The 18,256-nt window shown below is 40.1% G+C and overlaps 1 protein-coding gene across 4 annotated transcripts in view; it reads right to left on the reverse strand.

The window, feature by feature from the left end:
* The window catches only part of PTCH1 (patched 1), a 74,720-nt gene that overhangs the window by 18,041 nt on the left and 38,423 nt on the right, over positions 1-18,256 (reverse strand). For all 4 annotated transcript variants that reach the window (XM_027808425.2, XM_027808426.2, XM_005441379.4 and 1 more), the window contains 5 exons: positions 17,973-18,098; positions 10,961-11,079; positions 8,537-8,936; positions 7,730-8,039; positions 2,006-2,148 (listed from right to left, as the gene is read on the reverse strand). In XM_027808425.2, coding sequence (XP_027664226.1) covers positions 2,006-2,148; positions 7,730-8,039; positions 8,537-8,936; positions 10,961-11,079; positions 17,973-18,098 — 1,098 coding nt within the window. The remainder of the gene's footprint in view (positions 1-2,005; positions 2,149-7,729; positions 8,040-8,536; positions 8,937-10,960; positions 11,080-17,972; positions 18,099-18,256) is intronic.

Here is an 18,256-nt window from a genome sequence, read left to right on the forward strand (position 1 = left end):
AAGGCTTTTGCTGTAAAGCTTTCAACAAATGGCCTGGAGATGCAACACACATACAGGAGGGGAAACACAAAAGAGTCTTCACCGGAAGTGACTTAACAGTAAACTATTGTTTGACAACAACAACAACAAAATCTAAAAACTTAGTAACAGTAGAAAGTGACTATTTATAAATTAGTACTCATATAGTATTTACAAGAACCACGAAATCAGCAGATGGTTCCAGAATAGACTGAACCAATTAAATCCAAATTCTGAAAGCTACAGCCAAGAGTGAAAAACAACCAAGTTGGAGAAACATATTTAAAGACAGGGAAAGAAAACCTGGCAAGAGTCCCTATACATGTCTGTGTGCAGTTAACCTCTGTTGTTAACACTGAAGGAAATGCCACCCAGTAAATGGAGGAGAGCTATAAAAATAAAACAACATCTGTATAAATTTTGCTAACACTTGCCTCCTATGACCTATGTATTCAGAAAATGTCCAGCGTCAAGAAAGCAGATGAGTGCCCTGTGTTATTTGGGTCACTGTGGGCAAATGCATCTGTGGGGTAAACAGCAGTGGTACACTTCTAGAGTTCTGTAGCCAAATCCTGCACAGCTAGATCTCTGACAGAGGACTCTGTGGGTGAAAAGTATTACTGGGGTTTTTTGTTTTGTTTATTTAAAATTCTGGCATAGCTCCAGTTTCAGGTCTTTTTAATGAAATGAGAAACAACAGTGACAGCAGTTAAAAAAAAAAAAAAAAAGCTGGATTCCAAGGATCTGGATTCAATTAGTCCACAGGATATGCAACAACTGTATGTCTTCAAGCTGTCTCTGGAACTGCACAGTACAGCACTCAGCCCCTGTGGGTGCACCACACTTTTCTCCCTCCCAGGCACAGGAAATTGTATCAGCAGCTGCAGTCCAATCGCATTTGTTCCACAGCGTACCTGGTACACTCTGCTAAACAAAATCTCACTTAAGGTTTTCTCTTCAACTCCCTTTCTTTGCTTAATTCATAGCTGAAGCTTCATTCAGACCTGACAGCATGCTGCATGTTGCTATAGAGCAGTGCATTTTACACACCATAGTAACTTTGAACAATGTACTCCGTAAATCTGTCACCTTTAATGACAGGAAAAAAGAAAGACAATAAGCAGATCTGCCAAGAAGCTCATTAGAAAGACTATTTTTCTGCCTGAAAGCACAGTGAGTCGATGACTCTAGGAGAGAAGTTATGTTATGGCAGAATTTCTTCTTAGAGGTTTGAAATCTAACTTTAGTAAGGAGTCAGACCTAACGCATTTCAACCTACCAACAGCTACAGCAAAAGCAGTCATATGCTGTGATAACCTTGCAAAAGAACCTCAGACATTTTATTTAGGCAGCTCACCCAACTGCCATTCTTAATTCTGCAACAGTATAGCTGTATTTAATGATGATGGTGCAAGAATATGATACAGCATGTAATGATTTCAGTTGCTTTCCACTATCATTCATCAACACCTTTGTTTAAATGTTATCTTTTGCACAAATTGGTGGAACTAACCAAATAATTGCAAACACTAGACTCAAAGCCACAGCAGAATGCTGAGCACAGGTCAATTCTATAAGGCAATCTGATTCAAATCAGAAAGAATGCAACTTGGGGCAACAAGGCTAATGTTGGCTCTGTCTGGCACAGGACCAGGCTCCATCTACCTATGGATGCAGCAAAGCATTTTTCACAACAATTTCAGTGGAAACTGAGTGTGTCTGACACAGGAGCAGCACCAAACACAGGCCAATCAGTAATAATCAAGGGCAGGTATCCCCAGTGCTCATTTTCAACACGCTGCAACACAGGCCAGACTGTAGCTCATAAGTGCCTTCAGCAAAGTCAGTGAGGCCATGCATTGAGGTGTAACTAGGCATTCAATTCATCAAGATGAAAAAAAGAGACTATGACATGCTCTTTGCATCTCCCCCACTCCTGACAACCTGTGTATTCCTGTATAAACCAGTACAGACTTTGATACAGTACCTGGCTGATGTCAATGGGCTTTGCTCGGTTGCCTGTTTGTACCAAGAGTTTGTAAGCCAAAACAGCATCGTCAGATCCATTTTTATAATTGTTGTAAGTGATCTTCCCAGTTTCCCAGTCACTGTCAAATGCATCCTGAAGTCCTGAAGAGTTAAGGGAGGCAAGGGGAAGACAGAACAAGCAGGTAAGCAATCACTCTTAGACACAAATTTCAGCAGGAATAAAGAATGACTCTTGTGCATAGCTGAATCAGAGTAAAATCATCCACCTGCTGCCTCCTAAATTTGGGGTTCTCACTCAACTGTCAGTGTGTGGGAAGATAAAAGTACCAGTTGGATGTCCAGTATTTTGCCCAAAGAAAGGCAGAGGAAGCAAGAAAGTGCAAGGGGGAAGCCTCAAGAGACTTTCCATGCTGTGCAGGACAGCAAAGCTGAGCTAGCAAGCTGCAGATATAATGTACACTAGTGTAAACCAGCTTCCTCTAAAGGCAAGGAGATCTTGGATGGGATTAGGACCCTCTGGTCCAGTGTCCTTCTCAGAGCCTTTGAAAGCAACCTAGCGCTCTGCTTGGAGATGTATATGGGGAAGAGTTAAGCTTGTCTAGAATAAAAAGTGGTTTTCTTTATGAACCACAGTTACCGAATCGCCACACTTGAAGCTCCATAAGCATATTTGCATTTACCATCTCCTTCATACACAGTCTCCTTGAAACAAAGCTTAAGTCTTACCCTGATGTGGATGGTGCCAGAACAGAAAAAGGGCTGAGTTCAGCCCTGATCCAACTTCACCACCTACTGTGGATTTAAAACCAGAGGAGGCATTCAGTCCATTATCTAGAAGGGAAACACTCTCCATACTCCCCTCTGCCTCACCAAAACCCTGGCCAAGTGCACTGAGCCACAGAGGAGAACACACACCGCTCTCATTAACTGTTTTGGGCTACTGCAGAGCACCGAGGCAACAGCTTCTACGATATAACCAGAAATTCCACTACAAGGGGAAAAAAAACCACCCTCAAACTTTCAACTTCAAACAGCAACTCAGCTGTTCCTCGAGCACAGCGTGAGTGAACACAATTTTGTCAATTTGTTCCATCTGTTCAACTTGTGCAGCTAATACAAGTTGTAGGATCTGCTGCCAGCACATGTAAAGATCACAGCCAACACCTATTCACTCTCAACTGTTATTTTCCTCCTTGCCACCCTTCAAGGGGGAGGGAATACCTCCAGCACAAATTTGGATCAGATTTAGTACAGGAAGCCACAGCCCAGTACAAGGAGGCTCTGTGCAACCAGATGACAAACGGCATGTCCAGGGAAGGGAAGGAAAAGGACAGGGGAGTGGTGCTGGAAGAAATCACCGATCCACCTCACAGCTATGCTGAGGAGCTGTAATGAAAATCATTATTACAGGTTGGACAGATTAGCTGCAGCTGTACAGAGATAAGAGCACTGGAAGAGAAAAGGCACCTGGCTGACACCACCCCCGGGGCAAAGTACCTGCTCCCATTTACAAATTCATCCCCTCTCCCTTCGAAAACTGCCTCCCATGTTGTCCTGCCAATTTGTAGCCACTCGTGAAGCCAACAGACCAAGAACCAAGTGATGGAAGAACCTGCCTGCCAGATCTCTGCATGCAGCCCTCCATGTCCAGGAGGAGGACAATTTGCCATCAGGTTTTCTGGCATCACCAAAGGACTTCAAGGCCCCTTTTATAAAAGCGTTGTTTGCTGGTAACCTCAACAAAGGGGTAACAGTGCTTAGGACACGCAAAAATACCAACCCATCCCTTCGGTGCCAAGTTCAGCTTCGTGTCAGTCTCTCAGCAGCCAGGTAAGAGCATCCGTACTATTGCACTACTCAAGTGGAAGACGACTTTGGGATGTTAAGAGAAGGATGTCAAAAAAGCATGTGGGAAAGACGACCACCACCAAAGAACAGCTTCATTTACAGTAAAAATGGTTCTTCAGCAGGAGGAGCACACCAATTGCTACGATAGCATGTGGGGCAGAGCTTTCAGACTAACACCCAACTCCTGTCAGCGAGCTCCAGCCACACAATAACAGACGTATCTGTAGGCATCTGACATTTTTTGCAATTTGTGGCTGCAAGGTACATAAAAAGGGCATGTACCTTTAACATTACTACAGCAGGTGAAAACTCAGTTCTCTCACATCTTTCCCCACCTCCTGTTCTCACCAGGTCGGTCATTCCTCAAACTCCGCTCCCTTTTACATCTTTATTCCTCAGCTGGCTTAACCACTACGCTCTGGGTTACCTTCTAACTGACCTTGCTGAAACTGAAAGTCTGCGGAAAGAATACCAAGAAACCAGTATCGGTTGCACTTAATCGCTGAAGATTTAAAAAATTTCAATAATTAAATTTTTCCAAAACACTTTGAAATTGCTGCTTTCAAAGCAAACAGTACTTCCATTACAAACTCCTCATAACAATGGTTTTAAAAGACATTTACTCTTTTATAATGGGATTAATTAAATATTTCTGGGCAGAACAATAAAATTAACCTGTTGACCTCTTTCTGCAGAAAAGTTATAAAAATTAAGGGTATGTTAAAAAAAAATTATATATGGGATTTTCGTTATCAGCAGTCTTTTTTGCTTAACACTTCAGAAGAAAGTGAAATCCTCTAAAATTATGTGGGATGCAGGAATGGGGGTGAGGAAGGAATCCCTGCTGTCTCATGTGAATAGCTGACAACATGAAACACCAGATAATTTTATCCTTTGCAAAAACAAGCCTAATTACAAGCCATTAGGGAATTCAAGCTACCTCATTTACACTCAGTCACTTACAAAAATAATGTAGACATTTCCAGTTTAAACAAATGACTGGTGTTAACTCTTCCTCTGTTGCATTTTCAGTACCAGAAAATATGCCAACATGGTATGATACCAGAAAGCAAAATGTCAGGGAACCTCTAAGCAAGAAGTGTGCTAGGCTGAAGGCACTCCACTGCTAGTAAACGCGGAGAAAAGTATGGCCAAGACCCAAGGATGGTTTCCTGATGAAAAATGATTTTGTTCACATGTTGTTGCTTCCCTCATTCTGCCAGACAAATGCGTGCATGTCAGAAGGCCATCTTAAGCCATTAATCTCTAGCACCGAATTCCCGGTGAAGTCGTCAGGAATTAGCCATGAAGTTCAACATTGTGCCTACTTTGATTATCCTGCTCCTCCAGTGTGTAAAAATGCACCAGTAGAACTGTTCCCATCTCACAGAGGACCCTCCCTGAATTCAGTCTAAAAGTGTCGCTTGTTTGTAAATTCTGTTTTCACCTTCCCTCCCCTTTACTCCCTCTGCATTAGCCCCTGTTGGTTATAATCAGGTATTATTCTACTAGCGTCTGCACCTTGAGATAATTCCCTAACCATGACAAGTGTGGCTGGTTTTAGTATAACAATAGTTCCCCTCTGTTACATCAATGCCCGGTACCATTTTAAAACATAACCTTTTTCTGTTGATACTTGCAATATCCTCCTTCTTTACGGCTTTGTGATTGCAGTGTCACACTCTGCAAAGGCAGCCCTGCATCTTTACAAAGCAGCTGGTTTGTATTAGTTGTGCCCCTCTTGGGGAAGGTGGGGAGAAGGGATACAGACACAGTCCTAAATGCTAATTAGTAATCATAATGATTAATTCTAAAGTTGTGGGTGACAGACAGGCCAAGCAATGAGCCTTCTGCCACAGGGCTGACACATCCACTTGAACCACCACAAATCACTGCTTCCTGGAGTTTCCCTGGCTGTTCCAGTATAATATTTTAGCTTCATGCACCCAGTCAGTGTATCCGGGGTACCAGAAATACTCACAGCCTCTCTAGCGAAAGAAAAGCAGAGGACGAGGAAGAAAGGCAGGTGGCCTGGAAGGGGAAGAGTAACTATGGGCAAGAAGAGAATAGGAACACCCCTAAGAGAAGAGCAGATCTGGAAAGGTCACATACACACATGGACATACAGCACAGAGGAGGAGATGTGCAGGCACTTGGCACTGGGCCAGGGCCACACAGGCAGTCCTTCGCACAAGGAGGTGATTACAAAGCGGACCAGGAGGCATCCAAAGTGGAAGAGGTTCAGGAAAGTATGTGGTGGGCCTGAGAGAGCAGCAATAGGAATGTGAGCTCCCCTGGGAGCAACAACAAGTGGGATAGCCTCCAGCATTTGAGAAACCAGCAAGAGAGCAGATCCAAGGGCACCTCTTCCTGACTTTATCATTGGCAGACTGTGCTCAGGTTCAGCACTAATACGTGAAGATCCTGAACACGGTCTCAAGATTTCCACCTCCCTCACAGGTTTGGGGGCAGGGGGAAAGGAATGGGAGACACCAGGCATTTTTTCCTACTGTTTTGGAACAACAAAAAATATCTGCAGAAGATATAAAATAAAACAGCAGAGGTACAAGAGAATTTAGGAAAGCATGTAGTAATATGCTTGCTTAGAAATCTAGAAAGTATAGTAAGGTTCAAATCCAGCAAAACATCTAAGCTATGCTGAATTTTATTCCTGCCAGTAAAGCCCTCCCTTACAGCTCAATATGCTTATGTGAGCAAAATATTTTAAATAAAGCTTCCAGTAAGGAGACTGTAATGAATGGATCAAATATATTCAAAAACCATTAAAAAAACCCAGAGCTAGCAGCTGAAATACCACTTCATGATTTATCAGTGCATTAAACACACAGGAAACTTGATCATTTTGCTTAGATGTGTCATTTAGATGCATCTGCTTTCCTAATACTGCCCGACATATTTTCAGAAGAAATAAAATAACCCAAATACTGGCAGTTACCTAAATGTTCTCTAAGAATCACTGGCTGCACTGGTTCTCTAGAAACAGTCAAGGTTAAAATGTACAGTCTTACTAGGTCAGCATGATTTATTTTTCTGTTGGCAAAAGCTTCCTGGAGATTCTCCCAACAGAAAGACCAAGGCAGGACAAAAGTACTCCTGGGCAGGGTATATTTGCTGTTAAATTTGCTGAGATGTAACAGTACTATGTATTATTTAAATACAAAACAGTTATTTGTCTCAACACGTGTAATTATAGTATTTAATAAACTGACTTCAATATAATTATCATCACAGTACCTGAAAGGCCATGCCTTCTCTTCACCCTGTCACCCTTCAGCACAGAAAAAGCAGCACCATTGAAAAAGTGAGGATACTTGACTGGAAATCTAGAATGTATATTAAGTTCCCAATCCAATAAAGTACCTAAGCCACACTGAATTTTCTTCATGCCAGCAGTCCCAGCTGAAGCCAACACGATCACTCATGTGCTGAAAGTTAAGCCTGTGCCAAAACACATCACCGGATGGGGACTTTTCATTTACTGTTCTCAAAACACTCAGCAAACATTTATTTTCCCAAGACAGTGCACCATATTTAGCCATTGATTATAAAGCAGAACTCCTCATTAGCTGCTTTGCTAATGAGTTAATGGCATGAGGTAGACTCTCATGGACATAATCTCATAAAGCTTCAACACTGTCTTACTGGGGAGTAAACTTAGCCACAAAGAATTTAAGTGACCTGCTGGAGAAACAGTGAGTCAATGTGTGAGTTCAGATCAGCACCTACGCATTCTCCCTCCTGCTTGCAGTCTTTAACCATGTGACTATAGTTGGAGAGGGAAGCATTACTACTGTGAGCAAGTGGCTACTACTGTAGAATTAAAAAAAAAAAAAATCATGCGACTCTCTCTTACCTTGCAGCCAGTCTCGAAAGTAGTGCAACCACATTTTGGGAAGCTGCCTATCCTCTTCCAACAGAACATATGTCACATTGCTGAAACTTCTGTGAAGTTCATAAAGTAAGTGCTGGACATTTGGATAATCTGCTTTCTGTGTCACAATATACATATTGTAGAATGAAAAGTACTTGAACTGTGCGGCAATAAAGTCATATTCCCGTGTTTCCCGTGGTACAATGTCTGTGAGATCTAGTCCATCTCTCACCCGGGTAGTTCCATAAAGGCTGAGCCCCAGTAAACCCAGAAAAAGAAAAATAACCACAATCTGCAACAGAAAACGGAAATGCATTTGGGTTTAGGTTTCTGAAGAAACTAACAATTCATATTGGCACACTACAAAGCCAAGTTCAAAATCAACACCCATCAGTCTACTTTAAAGCTTTTATTTCTGATTTTTTTTTTCATACACATACACACCACAAGGCTAAGCTAATTCGTGCTTTATTAAAGGAGCTCTGTATCATGGATGAGAAAATTATATCGTAATAAAGTTTAAAAGTGGCTTTAGCTTCACTATTCATAAGCTTACATTACTGAAAGTCACCAAAACCCTCACTGGTAACTTGTATTTGAACAGTATGTCTCTACAGCACTCGCAAGACAAACTTTTAGAGTATGAAATTAGTTGTAAAATTATTAAGAATTGTTATTCCAAAATAATTCTGTTTCTTCCTTATATTTAATACCACTGCCAGGATAATTTTATTACTGGGCAAGGCAGAAGTCTATTTTTGAAAAACAGGTAAACAGTTCCCTGATTACCTTAGCTTTTGGTTTTAGGAGGAACGGAGCATAATGCTTTTCTGCAAAAGATGAGAGTGTCCACTTCGTACAGGGTGGCTCAAGGCAATGCATGCTGGAGTCTGAGAACTGGGAAAGCAAATCCCTCGTTGAGCTTGTGCTTTCTGGGCTCTGGCAGCTAAGATTATCTTGCGTCACTGTAACTGGCTGCACAGATATTTCTGAACGAGGCTCTGCTGTGGTATAGTACACCTGCGTATGAGGATCGTATTCTGTGCGCAACTGCACTGTAGACTGCATTGTAATCTGAGTTTCATGTGCAAAACTGTGACTGCTGTACGGGGGTGGAGGACTGTAGCAAGTATTGTCATTTTCTGCATATGCTTGAGGCTCAACCTGAATCACTCGAGTGACACATGGACTGTAAGACAGGAGAAAAACATCCATTCACATTTAGACAGATCTTTATTTCAATGAGACTAGATAGGATAACCCGCTTCCATCTGAGATGGCTTTTACTACTATTAGATGGTTTGTATTAACTAAATATAATACTTCAATGCAAGTTTATTCTGCACCTTTAGGAAACACTTACATGATTCAAAGTGTAGGCCTCTGAGAATACATGCACATTTCTTATGCTCAAGAAAGAAGGAACCAGCATTCCTCTGAAGACACCGACATTTACCCACACCACACCATTAACTAAACATGCTGCAGGTCGATACCCAGGTAGCTGCACCCAGTCTGAATGCACAGTATGTATGTGAGTTTGCATCAACGTGCCCATGCTGGGAATTAAGCTATTTAGATCAGAATGTAAACACATGACATACTGAGTTCTTCTGTTTAGAACTATTAAAATAACTGTTAAATAATATTTGGGACTTCTGGATAAGATCTCAGACTTTTGGGAGGCAGGTTGAAACCACATGCCATACACTGACTGAATGTTTTAAAAATTAAGTAAACATATGCAAGGATTAATTCCTAGGAAGGATGGGCAACATGAAGAAACAAAATTACAGAAGTAACTGAAGTATTCCCTTTATTTTAGTCTACACAAGACATTAATAGATACCTGGTTTACAAAAATAAGTTTTATCAAAGACAAACCTCTTCCTGTAAATAAGAAATGACCAATTGATGATAGAAAATAGTATCAGAGGTTTTTCACCAAGTGGAAAAATCCTACAAAACCAAGAGGAATTCAGAATGTTGCCTACCTAAAAAAAACAAGCTCTCATTCACTGCATTTCTTCAGATGTAAATGAGCCCAAATTCAATTTTGATACGCATTTAGTGCAAGTTTAGATGAGGGAAGAAATGGAAGGTCTGATTGCCCTGTATTTCTGAGAATCAGGGCTCCAAAATTCAAGCACATGAGGCCATCCACTGAAATTATGACTGAATCAGAAAGCAGGAATCCTGGCTTGGGATCTATTGTTTCTAACCACTCCCTCAAAAACAAATTTAGGAATGTGCTTTCTCTCTTTGACATTAAAATTAAAATGTAAGCTCCTGAGTGGGTGTAAAAGGCTAAGATGACTGAAGGTGGATTCTCCACATCCTGGATATGACAGTAAGAGTGTGTAAGGAGTACACGTATAGAAATGTAGCTGGATCCTCTTTGTGGCAGGCAAAAGCAAAAACTAAGGTAGAAAACATGCTTAATTTCTAAGCAGTGGCTCCACTGAAGGCAGTAGACTCCTCCTTGCCCCACTCTATGCTCAGAGGAGGCTGTGTATCATGTAAGAGTTTATGTATACACTCTTCAGAATGGCAGTGTTACTATTCCAAATTAGTACTGCGGCTGTAACAGAAACTTTATCAAGCATTAGTCTGTAATGGTACTGACCATTCCTCATAGTCCTACGAAAAACTCAGCTAAGGGGAAATCATTTTATAGTTTATACATTATGCTTATCTATTTAAGTTTAAAGGCATAAAAAGCATAAAAATTAGCACACAGCAATTAATTGTAAGTAAGTCTTCTCAGTACCCTGAGTTAATGACAGTCTTCCAGGATTACCCAATAGTAGCACTGGACAGCTTGCAGCATCGCGTAATGTTCTAAAAATACTTGAAGATATTCCTAAACCATGGGTCTTTTATCTTCTTTTAAAAAACTGTCCTCCCAACAGTTGAACATACATATGAATCAAGGGAAAAGTGTGTGTGTGTGTGTGCGCGCGCGCGTGTGTGCGTGTGTGCGTGCGTGTGGAGAGAGAGAGAGAGAGAGACACACAGACAGGCGTATTTTAACTTTCCTCCTCAGTCAGGTAAAAAACAAGGTAGCAAATGGAAGTTGGTCACTAGCAAAGAAATCATAACATACTGACCCCACTGCAGTGGAGACTTCCCACTCCTGACAAGGCATGGTAGCACTGACTGGTAACCACAAAAAGGATGCACCTCATACATCAACCTATCACATGTTCTCACCTTGTAAAACAGCAGAATATATCCAGTCTCCTGTCTTCTCGACGATAAAGGTCCATACTCAGGATAGCAGGAAAAATCAGCAGAACCATAGCAAAGTTGAACACCACCACAACTGCTGCCTAGAGATCAATCATAAGAGAAGTGATGTCATTACCAAGCTTCATGTCAGGCATCAGCTTTACGAAGCATAAAACTTCCTTACAGTTCTCAACTGCTCACTCATTTATCATGTCAACTTGTCAGATGCTTCCAAGCTTTTCCCTGAGGAAACTGGGAGATATACTTCTTTTGCATTCCCATTTCATTATGGTAGGCCTACTGTAGTTAATTAATTTATTTTAATAATAAACTTCATATTGTTTTAATACAACTGTGCCTGGAAATGTGGTGATGATTTCTGAAGTGAAAAAACAGAGTCAAAAAATCGTACTTTTGCATGAGATTCTGCTATATTTAGAGTCTCACAGTAAAAAAAAAATGGAAGCAAAAGCAAACCTGGAACTAAAATTGAAGTTCTCACATTTAAAAGATCTGAAGTAATTTAAGCATCACAATAACATTTAAGCACATTATTAAATCAGAGATGAAATAATGGTTTAAGTAAATTTTAATGAAACTGCTCTATTTAGTAAAGTATTACATACTTGTTGTACTCAAAATTCAAAAAGAGCAACATTTTGGGTTTATCAGGGATTATTTTTAAAGGAGAATCAAAATTAACCCAACATCACATAGCAATTCTACATCTAATATGCTTGTGTTTAATACAGCTTGATTAATGAGCCAGTCTACCAAAATCAGTCTTAAATTGGAACAAGAACACTTGGTTTAATTTGTAAAGTGAACATTAAATAATAAAAAAACCCAAACTCCCCGCCCACCGCCTTTCAAACCATACTTCAAACCCTTTCCCACACAGAGATTCCCAGAGAATCTCCATAAACATATGTGGTGCAGCATCTATCATTATTATTAATAGCATTTATTTGTAATGCAGAATTGTTAGAAGCACTAGCCATCACAAAGGGGAAGTCTGGGCACAGATGGGACTGGAAGATAGCTGTAAGAGTAGAAGAGGCAACAGGTAAAAAAGAAAAAGCCTGAAATCCTTATATTTTATCCATTAGATAAGCAGTATCAATCTCAATAGTAGCCCAATTTCATGTTAAGGAACTCACATAAACTATCAAGTGCCTCCACCTGCAAGTTCTGAAGTAACAACTACTTAGGTTAAAACAGTCATAAAAAAGAACAAAAGTTGGGCTACAAAAATTAAAAAAAAACAAAAACAAACCTGATACAAAGAGGCCCTTTTTCCAAAATGAATGGCTGCTTTTGGTATTGAAAAATAAGGCCTCAAAACTGGCAGCTCAGAAAAGGTGATACCTAAAATCCATCTTTTAAAAATTCATTACTTCCATGTCAAATACACAATACAAATTACCTAAATAATACAATTTTTAATTTCTGTGAAATTTTTTATTTATCTGTGAAAACCAAAGTACTAACACACTGAATGATTTTTAGGGGTTTGAAACTGTCAAAGTATAATAAAAAGACTAGATACTGTTTTTTCTTTTCTGAAAATTACAGAATTAACCAGTTATGTAGCTATCTCCTAGTAACTTCAATCATAAGTATACAAAAGTGGTTTATTGGCGTTTCTCTTTTGTTGTCTTCAGCCTGCCTGAATCAAGATTTTCATCCTGCTGCTTGTCTGTAGGCCTAACTACTAAAAGAGAACTTACCTAGTACTTAAAGCCAAATTAGTATTTAGCCACCTTTGAGAGAAAAGAGCCAATGACTATTTCATGATTTATAAATACCCACACAGAAAGGTAAAGACTTTGAAATTAAGTGATTCCCTTTTGATCCTCTCCAAAATTAATTGAATCTGTCAGAAAAACAAATGGCTGCTGTTGCAAGCAAGGTGTTTGTTGGACCTAGATCATACAACTGCTTTCTTTATTGCTGCTAAACCAGAGAAGGTTGAATCACCCATATAACATAAATAATTAGCTGTGTCTAACTGAGATCTTCTATCAAGAATCAGTTAAAATTTATTGAGTTTTGGAAAAAACAGTTAAGGCCTAAGTCAGTAATTCTTACTCCTCCCAACATCGCTGCAAACCTAACAAGTCCTCTGTTCCTGCTCCATAAACTGCAAATACTTCATGCCTTATCAGTTCCTTCTGTAGACCCCAACATCCTTGAATCTCAAATGCCACTATACCTGAAAACTAATACTTCAAGTGTATGGTAGAGACACCATTAAAGTTATAGTCATATGTGATTTATTAGGAAGCATCGAAACTAATCCAACGACACAGAGTAAATCTGCCTGTTAACATGGCATCCCTTTTTAGAACTACTACATTTTTCATTGTGCCATTCTGATGTTGATGTACTAACCCTGCAACTAAAATATTTTTAAACAATGCTCTCTCTCCTGATTTGTACTTACATAGATCCCTAGTGCTTAACACCACGCTTCCTATATATTGTACACTGTCCTTCCTTCACCTACCTCCCCAGAATTTCAAGGATGTAATAGTTCTCAGTTTTCACAGTTAAATACAGAAAATACTGTTCTTGTATCAATTATAATTTGTTGTCCCATCAAAAACCCCCCAGTGACTTGATAAGAGGAGGGAAGGAAGAACTGTTGTGGAGTGACTCAATCTCTGACCTGATGCGCCAGTCACCACCTCCCCTCCCAATACCACACAGACATGTGGTGGCTGGGAATGGGAATGTATGAGAACGTGATCATAGCAGTACACACAGTCTGTAACAATTACTTTGATTAGAAAAACACAAAGAAAAAGCTGTGGTAGCAGTGCTTCCAGAGTACAGGCAACCTGTCAGCAGCACCCAAGCTGAGAGCACGCTTAGGATTTTGGGGGACAGGGCACCTTCTCTCACCCCTTTAAAGACAAATGGTCAAACTGAAAGGGCCCCAGACCTTTTCCTTAAGAAATCAACAAAGACAAGATTAGTCCTAGAAAGGATAAAATGGGGGCTACTTAGTGGTATAAAATGAAGGCATTCAATGAAATGAGATCAGAGAGTAGTAAAAAAACTTCCATTAATCAGAAAAAAATGTTGGTCACTTTCCTGAGAAAGATGCTCCACTTTTTGCATCTTTCCATAATGCACAGCCTAAAAATATTACTGCTGCTGCAACTGTTAACGGAGACAGAAGAATGGCAGTCTGTGCTGGAGGCAGCACAGGAGACATGAGCCAGGCTGGCAAGCTGGGGCCCTGCTGAAGGTATGTGCTGCTATGTGCCATTCCCGGCAGCCCACCCAAGGAGAATGAGTGTGCTGTATAGCCAGAGTTGATGAACAGAGGAGGAGGTCTGTCAAGGAAACTTCCACCCTACTGCTCTCTATCTGCAGCTCCCTCCTGCCAGCGTCCAGACCCTGATCCTCCTTTGCACACACACCCCACACACCCCCTTTCCCTTTGGCTTTAATTTTGCTTGTTAAATTTGCACGTCAGGAGCAGGGAAAGGTAAATGACATGGGTAAAAGGAGGGGGACAAACCACTTCAGCATAGTAAGATACCTGAATGAGCCTAAGAACTTACGTTCTTTCCCTCCACAAACCCACCACCACCACCTGGTAGTGCACTTTTACATTTAGGAAAAAAAACATCATGCTTACAGTGAGGGAAAAAAGTTACTGCTAAGTTATGGGGAAAAGTTCCACCCCTGCTCATTAGTGAATCTACAGCAGCCCTCTGCTGTTAGGGGGGAGAGTTTCTGGTGTATGCGACAGTTAGGTGAATTTTCCTCTTTCCCGGGCAGAACTATTCCATAACAGTCTCTGAACAGTCTGTCTGAGGGAAGAATTCAGCCCAGCAGTAGTTACACTCTGCCTTGCCTTGCCACTGCAAACTTCAAAAACTTTCAGTGGAGTTCTCCGATAATGTTCTCCTCCTCCACAATTTTAAGAAATGAAACACATCTGAAAACTCAGAACCCACTTCTTCAAAGTCCTGAGCACTCTAACAGGTGATTCTTGTGACTGAGTATGTGGGACATGTTCAGCATCTCAAAGCCCTAAAATGGCTTAAATACCCAGGGGCTAACAAGATCAAAAAATGAAAAAAAAATAAGATGGTAAAAAAGCTAAACCAGTTTATATCTGCTTAATGGATTTAATTTTAAAAATCTCACCTTCAAAAGGATTTATTTCCATTTTTTGAAATGCATCAGAGCTAATCCTAAGAACTCCCAAGACAGCATCAGACTTGCAGTGTTTGAGTTCCATAAAGTAAATGAACAACTCAAGAGGTATCAATGAACTGCTTTAGCTGGCAGAACAGAACAGAGGCCAAGGAAGAAGAAAGCATTGATATGCAAAATGTGAGTTTCTAACTAAAACTTGGGCTGGCAGATGCAGGAAACCATTTATTCTCCTGCAGCAGCTGGGTTATTTTACAGATACTGGGCCTCAAAAGTTATAGAAACTTTGACAATTATCTTGCAATGTCTTAAGAAAAGTGAATGAAGAGCAAAACAAGGTCAAGAGCAATCCTTTTTTTAAGCCCATCTGTTAAAAATTCACTATCTAGATGAAAAGAAGGCAGCATCTGTGAAAAGTAAATGCAGTATTTCATTGCTTTCAAACTCTTGCTAGGAAGCTATCAAAGACAGCAAGGACTTCTTGTATAAACAAGCCTGAGTAAGAGGGAGAAGGAAGAAGACGACTGTAAATAAAGCAAGCCATATATAAATACAGACCACCCACCAAAATCTGCCATGGTTATCTGATTCTGAATGCTGTGATTGATGTATCACCTGATTTTTATTTTACCTGGTGAAGCCAGGCAAAGCAAGTAATAGATGTTCCTTTCTAAGAACAAAGCATGTTATTTTAGTGGTTCCTAACTTATATACATATCAGTTATATATATTGCTTTAGCATCAATAAATCTTCATTACAGGTCTCCAGCTGCCCTTTTTTTGCATGCCTTTCCATCTCTTATATACATATAAGGCGTTACTACATGCAAGCAAAGACAAATTACAGAGGCGTGTGAGAAAAGATTGAGCAATTCAAACATTAATTTCTGGACACTAAAATGTTCCTACACATAGATTCCATATTAATCACTGCCTTAAAAAGGACTTTGATCATGACGAATTATTCTGAATAATATTAACATGTTCATACATGAGTATGTTGAAATCTCACTAGAAACTTTTTGTTTGTCATTTTGCTATGCAGATTTCATTTTCTGAACTTTCAGTGACTCAGTGTACAGTATGGCAGCAGGCAAAAAGAAGAGTCTTTAGGAAAGGTATAGTTAACTTCTACTCTGATTACAGTAACAATTCTAGCTGTTATATGTCTCCACATATGTTCCAAAGGCACCCTGTCATGGTCTGATGTGAAGAGTGAGAACAGAGAAAGGCGGAGCAAAATTTGATCAGATAAGAAAGAATTAATTTTGGTGGCTCCCCCTCAACAGCTTAGCCATGAGATTATGACAAAATGGCCCACCTCTGGTGAGTACTTTTTATGAGATTCATTTAGTCTGAGGGCAACTTCTGTAAAGACAGGTATGACAAAACCCGACAAAAGAATCCTTCTCTGATTCCTAGTGAAGATCTCCAGTATCCTGTTAGCTGTTTAAGGTACATGTTGAACGTCTGAAATTGGGCCACAGATTTAGGATACATGAATAACTTCCAACAGAAGAAATGTTACACTCCTTCACACACATATCGACACAGGTCTTTGCCATAAAATAAAACAATTCACTGTCACATCACTTGTCAGAAGAGACATCTAGTTTTTGGCAAATCAGCATTGCTAAATACTGCTAATCATTCAGGACTAAGGATCTAGTTTTAGTTGCCACAGACATTTGCTGAACAATGCAGAAAGCCAATGAAGCTTTTACTTTCTCTATTATTCACTACCGAATTGCCTAATAAGAAGGCAATAGTAAAGAAATTATTAATGCTTATTGGTAATGTAACTGCAATTGCAAACAGTTTACCATTTTACAGCTTAATGCAAGCACACTCAAATCTCTGAAAACAGCAGTAACTGCCACATGTATTAAGAAAAAGCACAGCCCTTGCTTCCTCTGGATAGCCAAGGGCTCTCTGGATAGCCAAGGGCTCAAGGAGAATGAAAAATGATTGGAGAACCAGACTACAGCAGGAAGAAAATGACTACTGAAAAAGTACAGTTTGCCTGCTCTGCACCAAGGTCAGACAGTGCCATAAATTGCTTGTGTCAGGAGAGAAGCTCCCAAAGCTTTCTCCAAAGAGCCCCTGCTTTTAGAAGAAAGTTTTCTCCAGCATCCTTAGTATTTCATATTCCTGAAGGTGTATTGGTGTTATTATCACAAACAAATATAAGAAGACAAAGAGAGAAAAGGAGAGCCAGTGACACAGGGTTCAGCACATAAAATTCACATTTTCTTTCAAAGCAGTTGGAATTCTTGGAAGTCTTCTCCAAGTTTGCTAAAATGACATTGGGAGTAAGGCAGTACAAACCACTGCAGTAATAGTATGGAAAATGCGTATTTGCTGCTGTCACTGCACTTTTTTAATAGTTTTTAAGGGCAGCAAATGAGACAAATACAAATGAAAGAATTAAATTCCTACTGAGTAATGTTACAGTACACACTATGGTACTGTCTACTCCTCTCAACTTAAGAATGCGTATCTTTCTGGAGACTTGTTTCTTCTTAGTTGCATACATCTTGGTTTTTTTGCACTCAACGCAGCTGTGATGGGACGGCGTATTCTTTCACCTGCTAACAGGATGCAAGAGACTCATTTCCATGAGAAATGGGAGGAGCAGAATCCAGGACAGACAGCAGTTGTTATTACCCAGATCTATGGTAAACAGCGGCCACATACTGGTTCAGTGAACTGCAGCAGCATTAAACACAGACTTTAACACTACCACTAACTGGTATCATCACTGGCCTTCCATGATAGGACCATGCGAAAGAGCTAACAAAACAGCGTGTAAACTTACTTGGAGTGAAAATGCTCGTAAAGCAGGAATAGGGATTAAGGCAGCCATAAAGAAAGCAGTAACATTGCTGATAGATGTAAGGGCTACACTTGCCCCTGTTCGCTTCAAACATTCACCTGTTCTGTCCTGCAAAACAAGTGACTCATCTTAGAAGTCAAGCAAATAAAGTGATGTCCTGCAAACAAAGGAGTCATTCTACAGATACAACACGGTAACAGTGAAAAATTATTACAGTGAAACTCTGAATACAAGTGTGCATTTGAGAGCACGTGAGAATAAGCAAT

The sequence above is a fragment of the Falco cherrug genome, chromosome Z (genome assembly GCF_023634085.1).
Source record: "Falco cherrug isolate bFalChe1 chromosome Z, bFalChe1.pri, whole genome shotgun sequence".
Lineage (NCBI taxonomy): Eukaryota > Metazoa > Chordata > Aves > Falconiformes > Falconidae > Falco > Falco cherrug.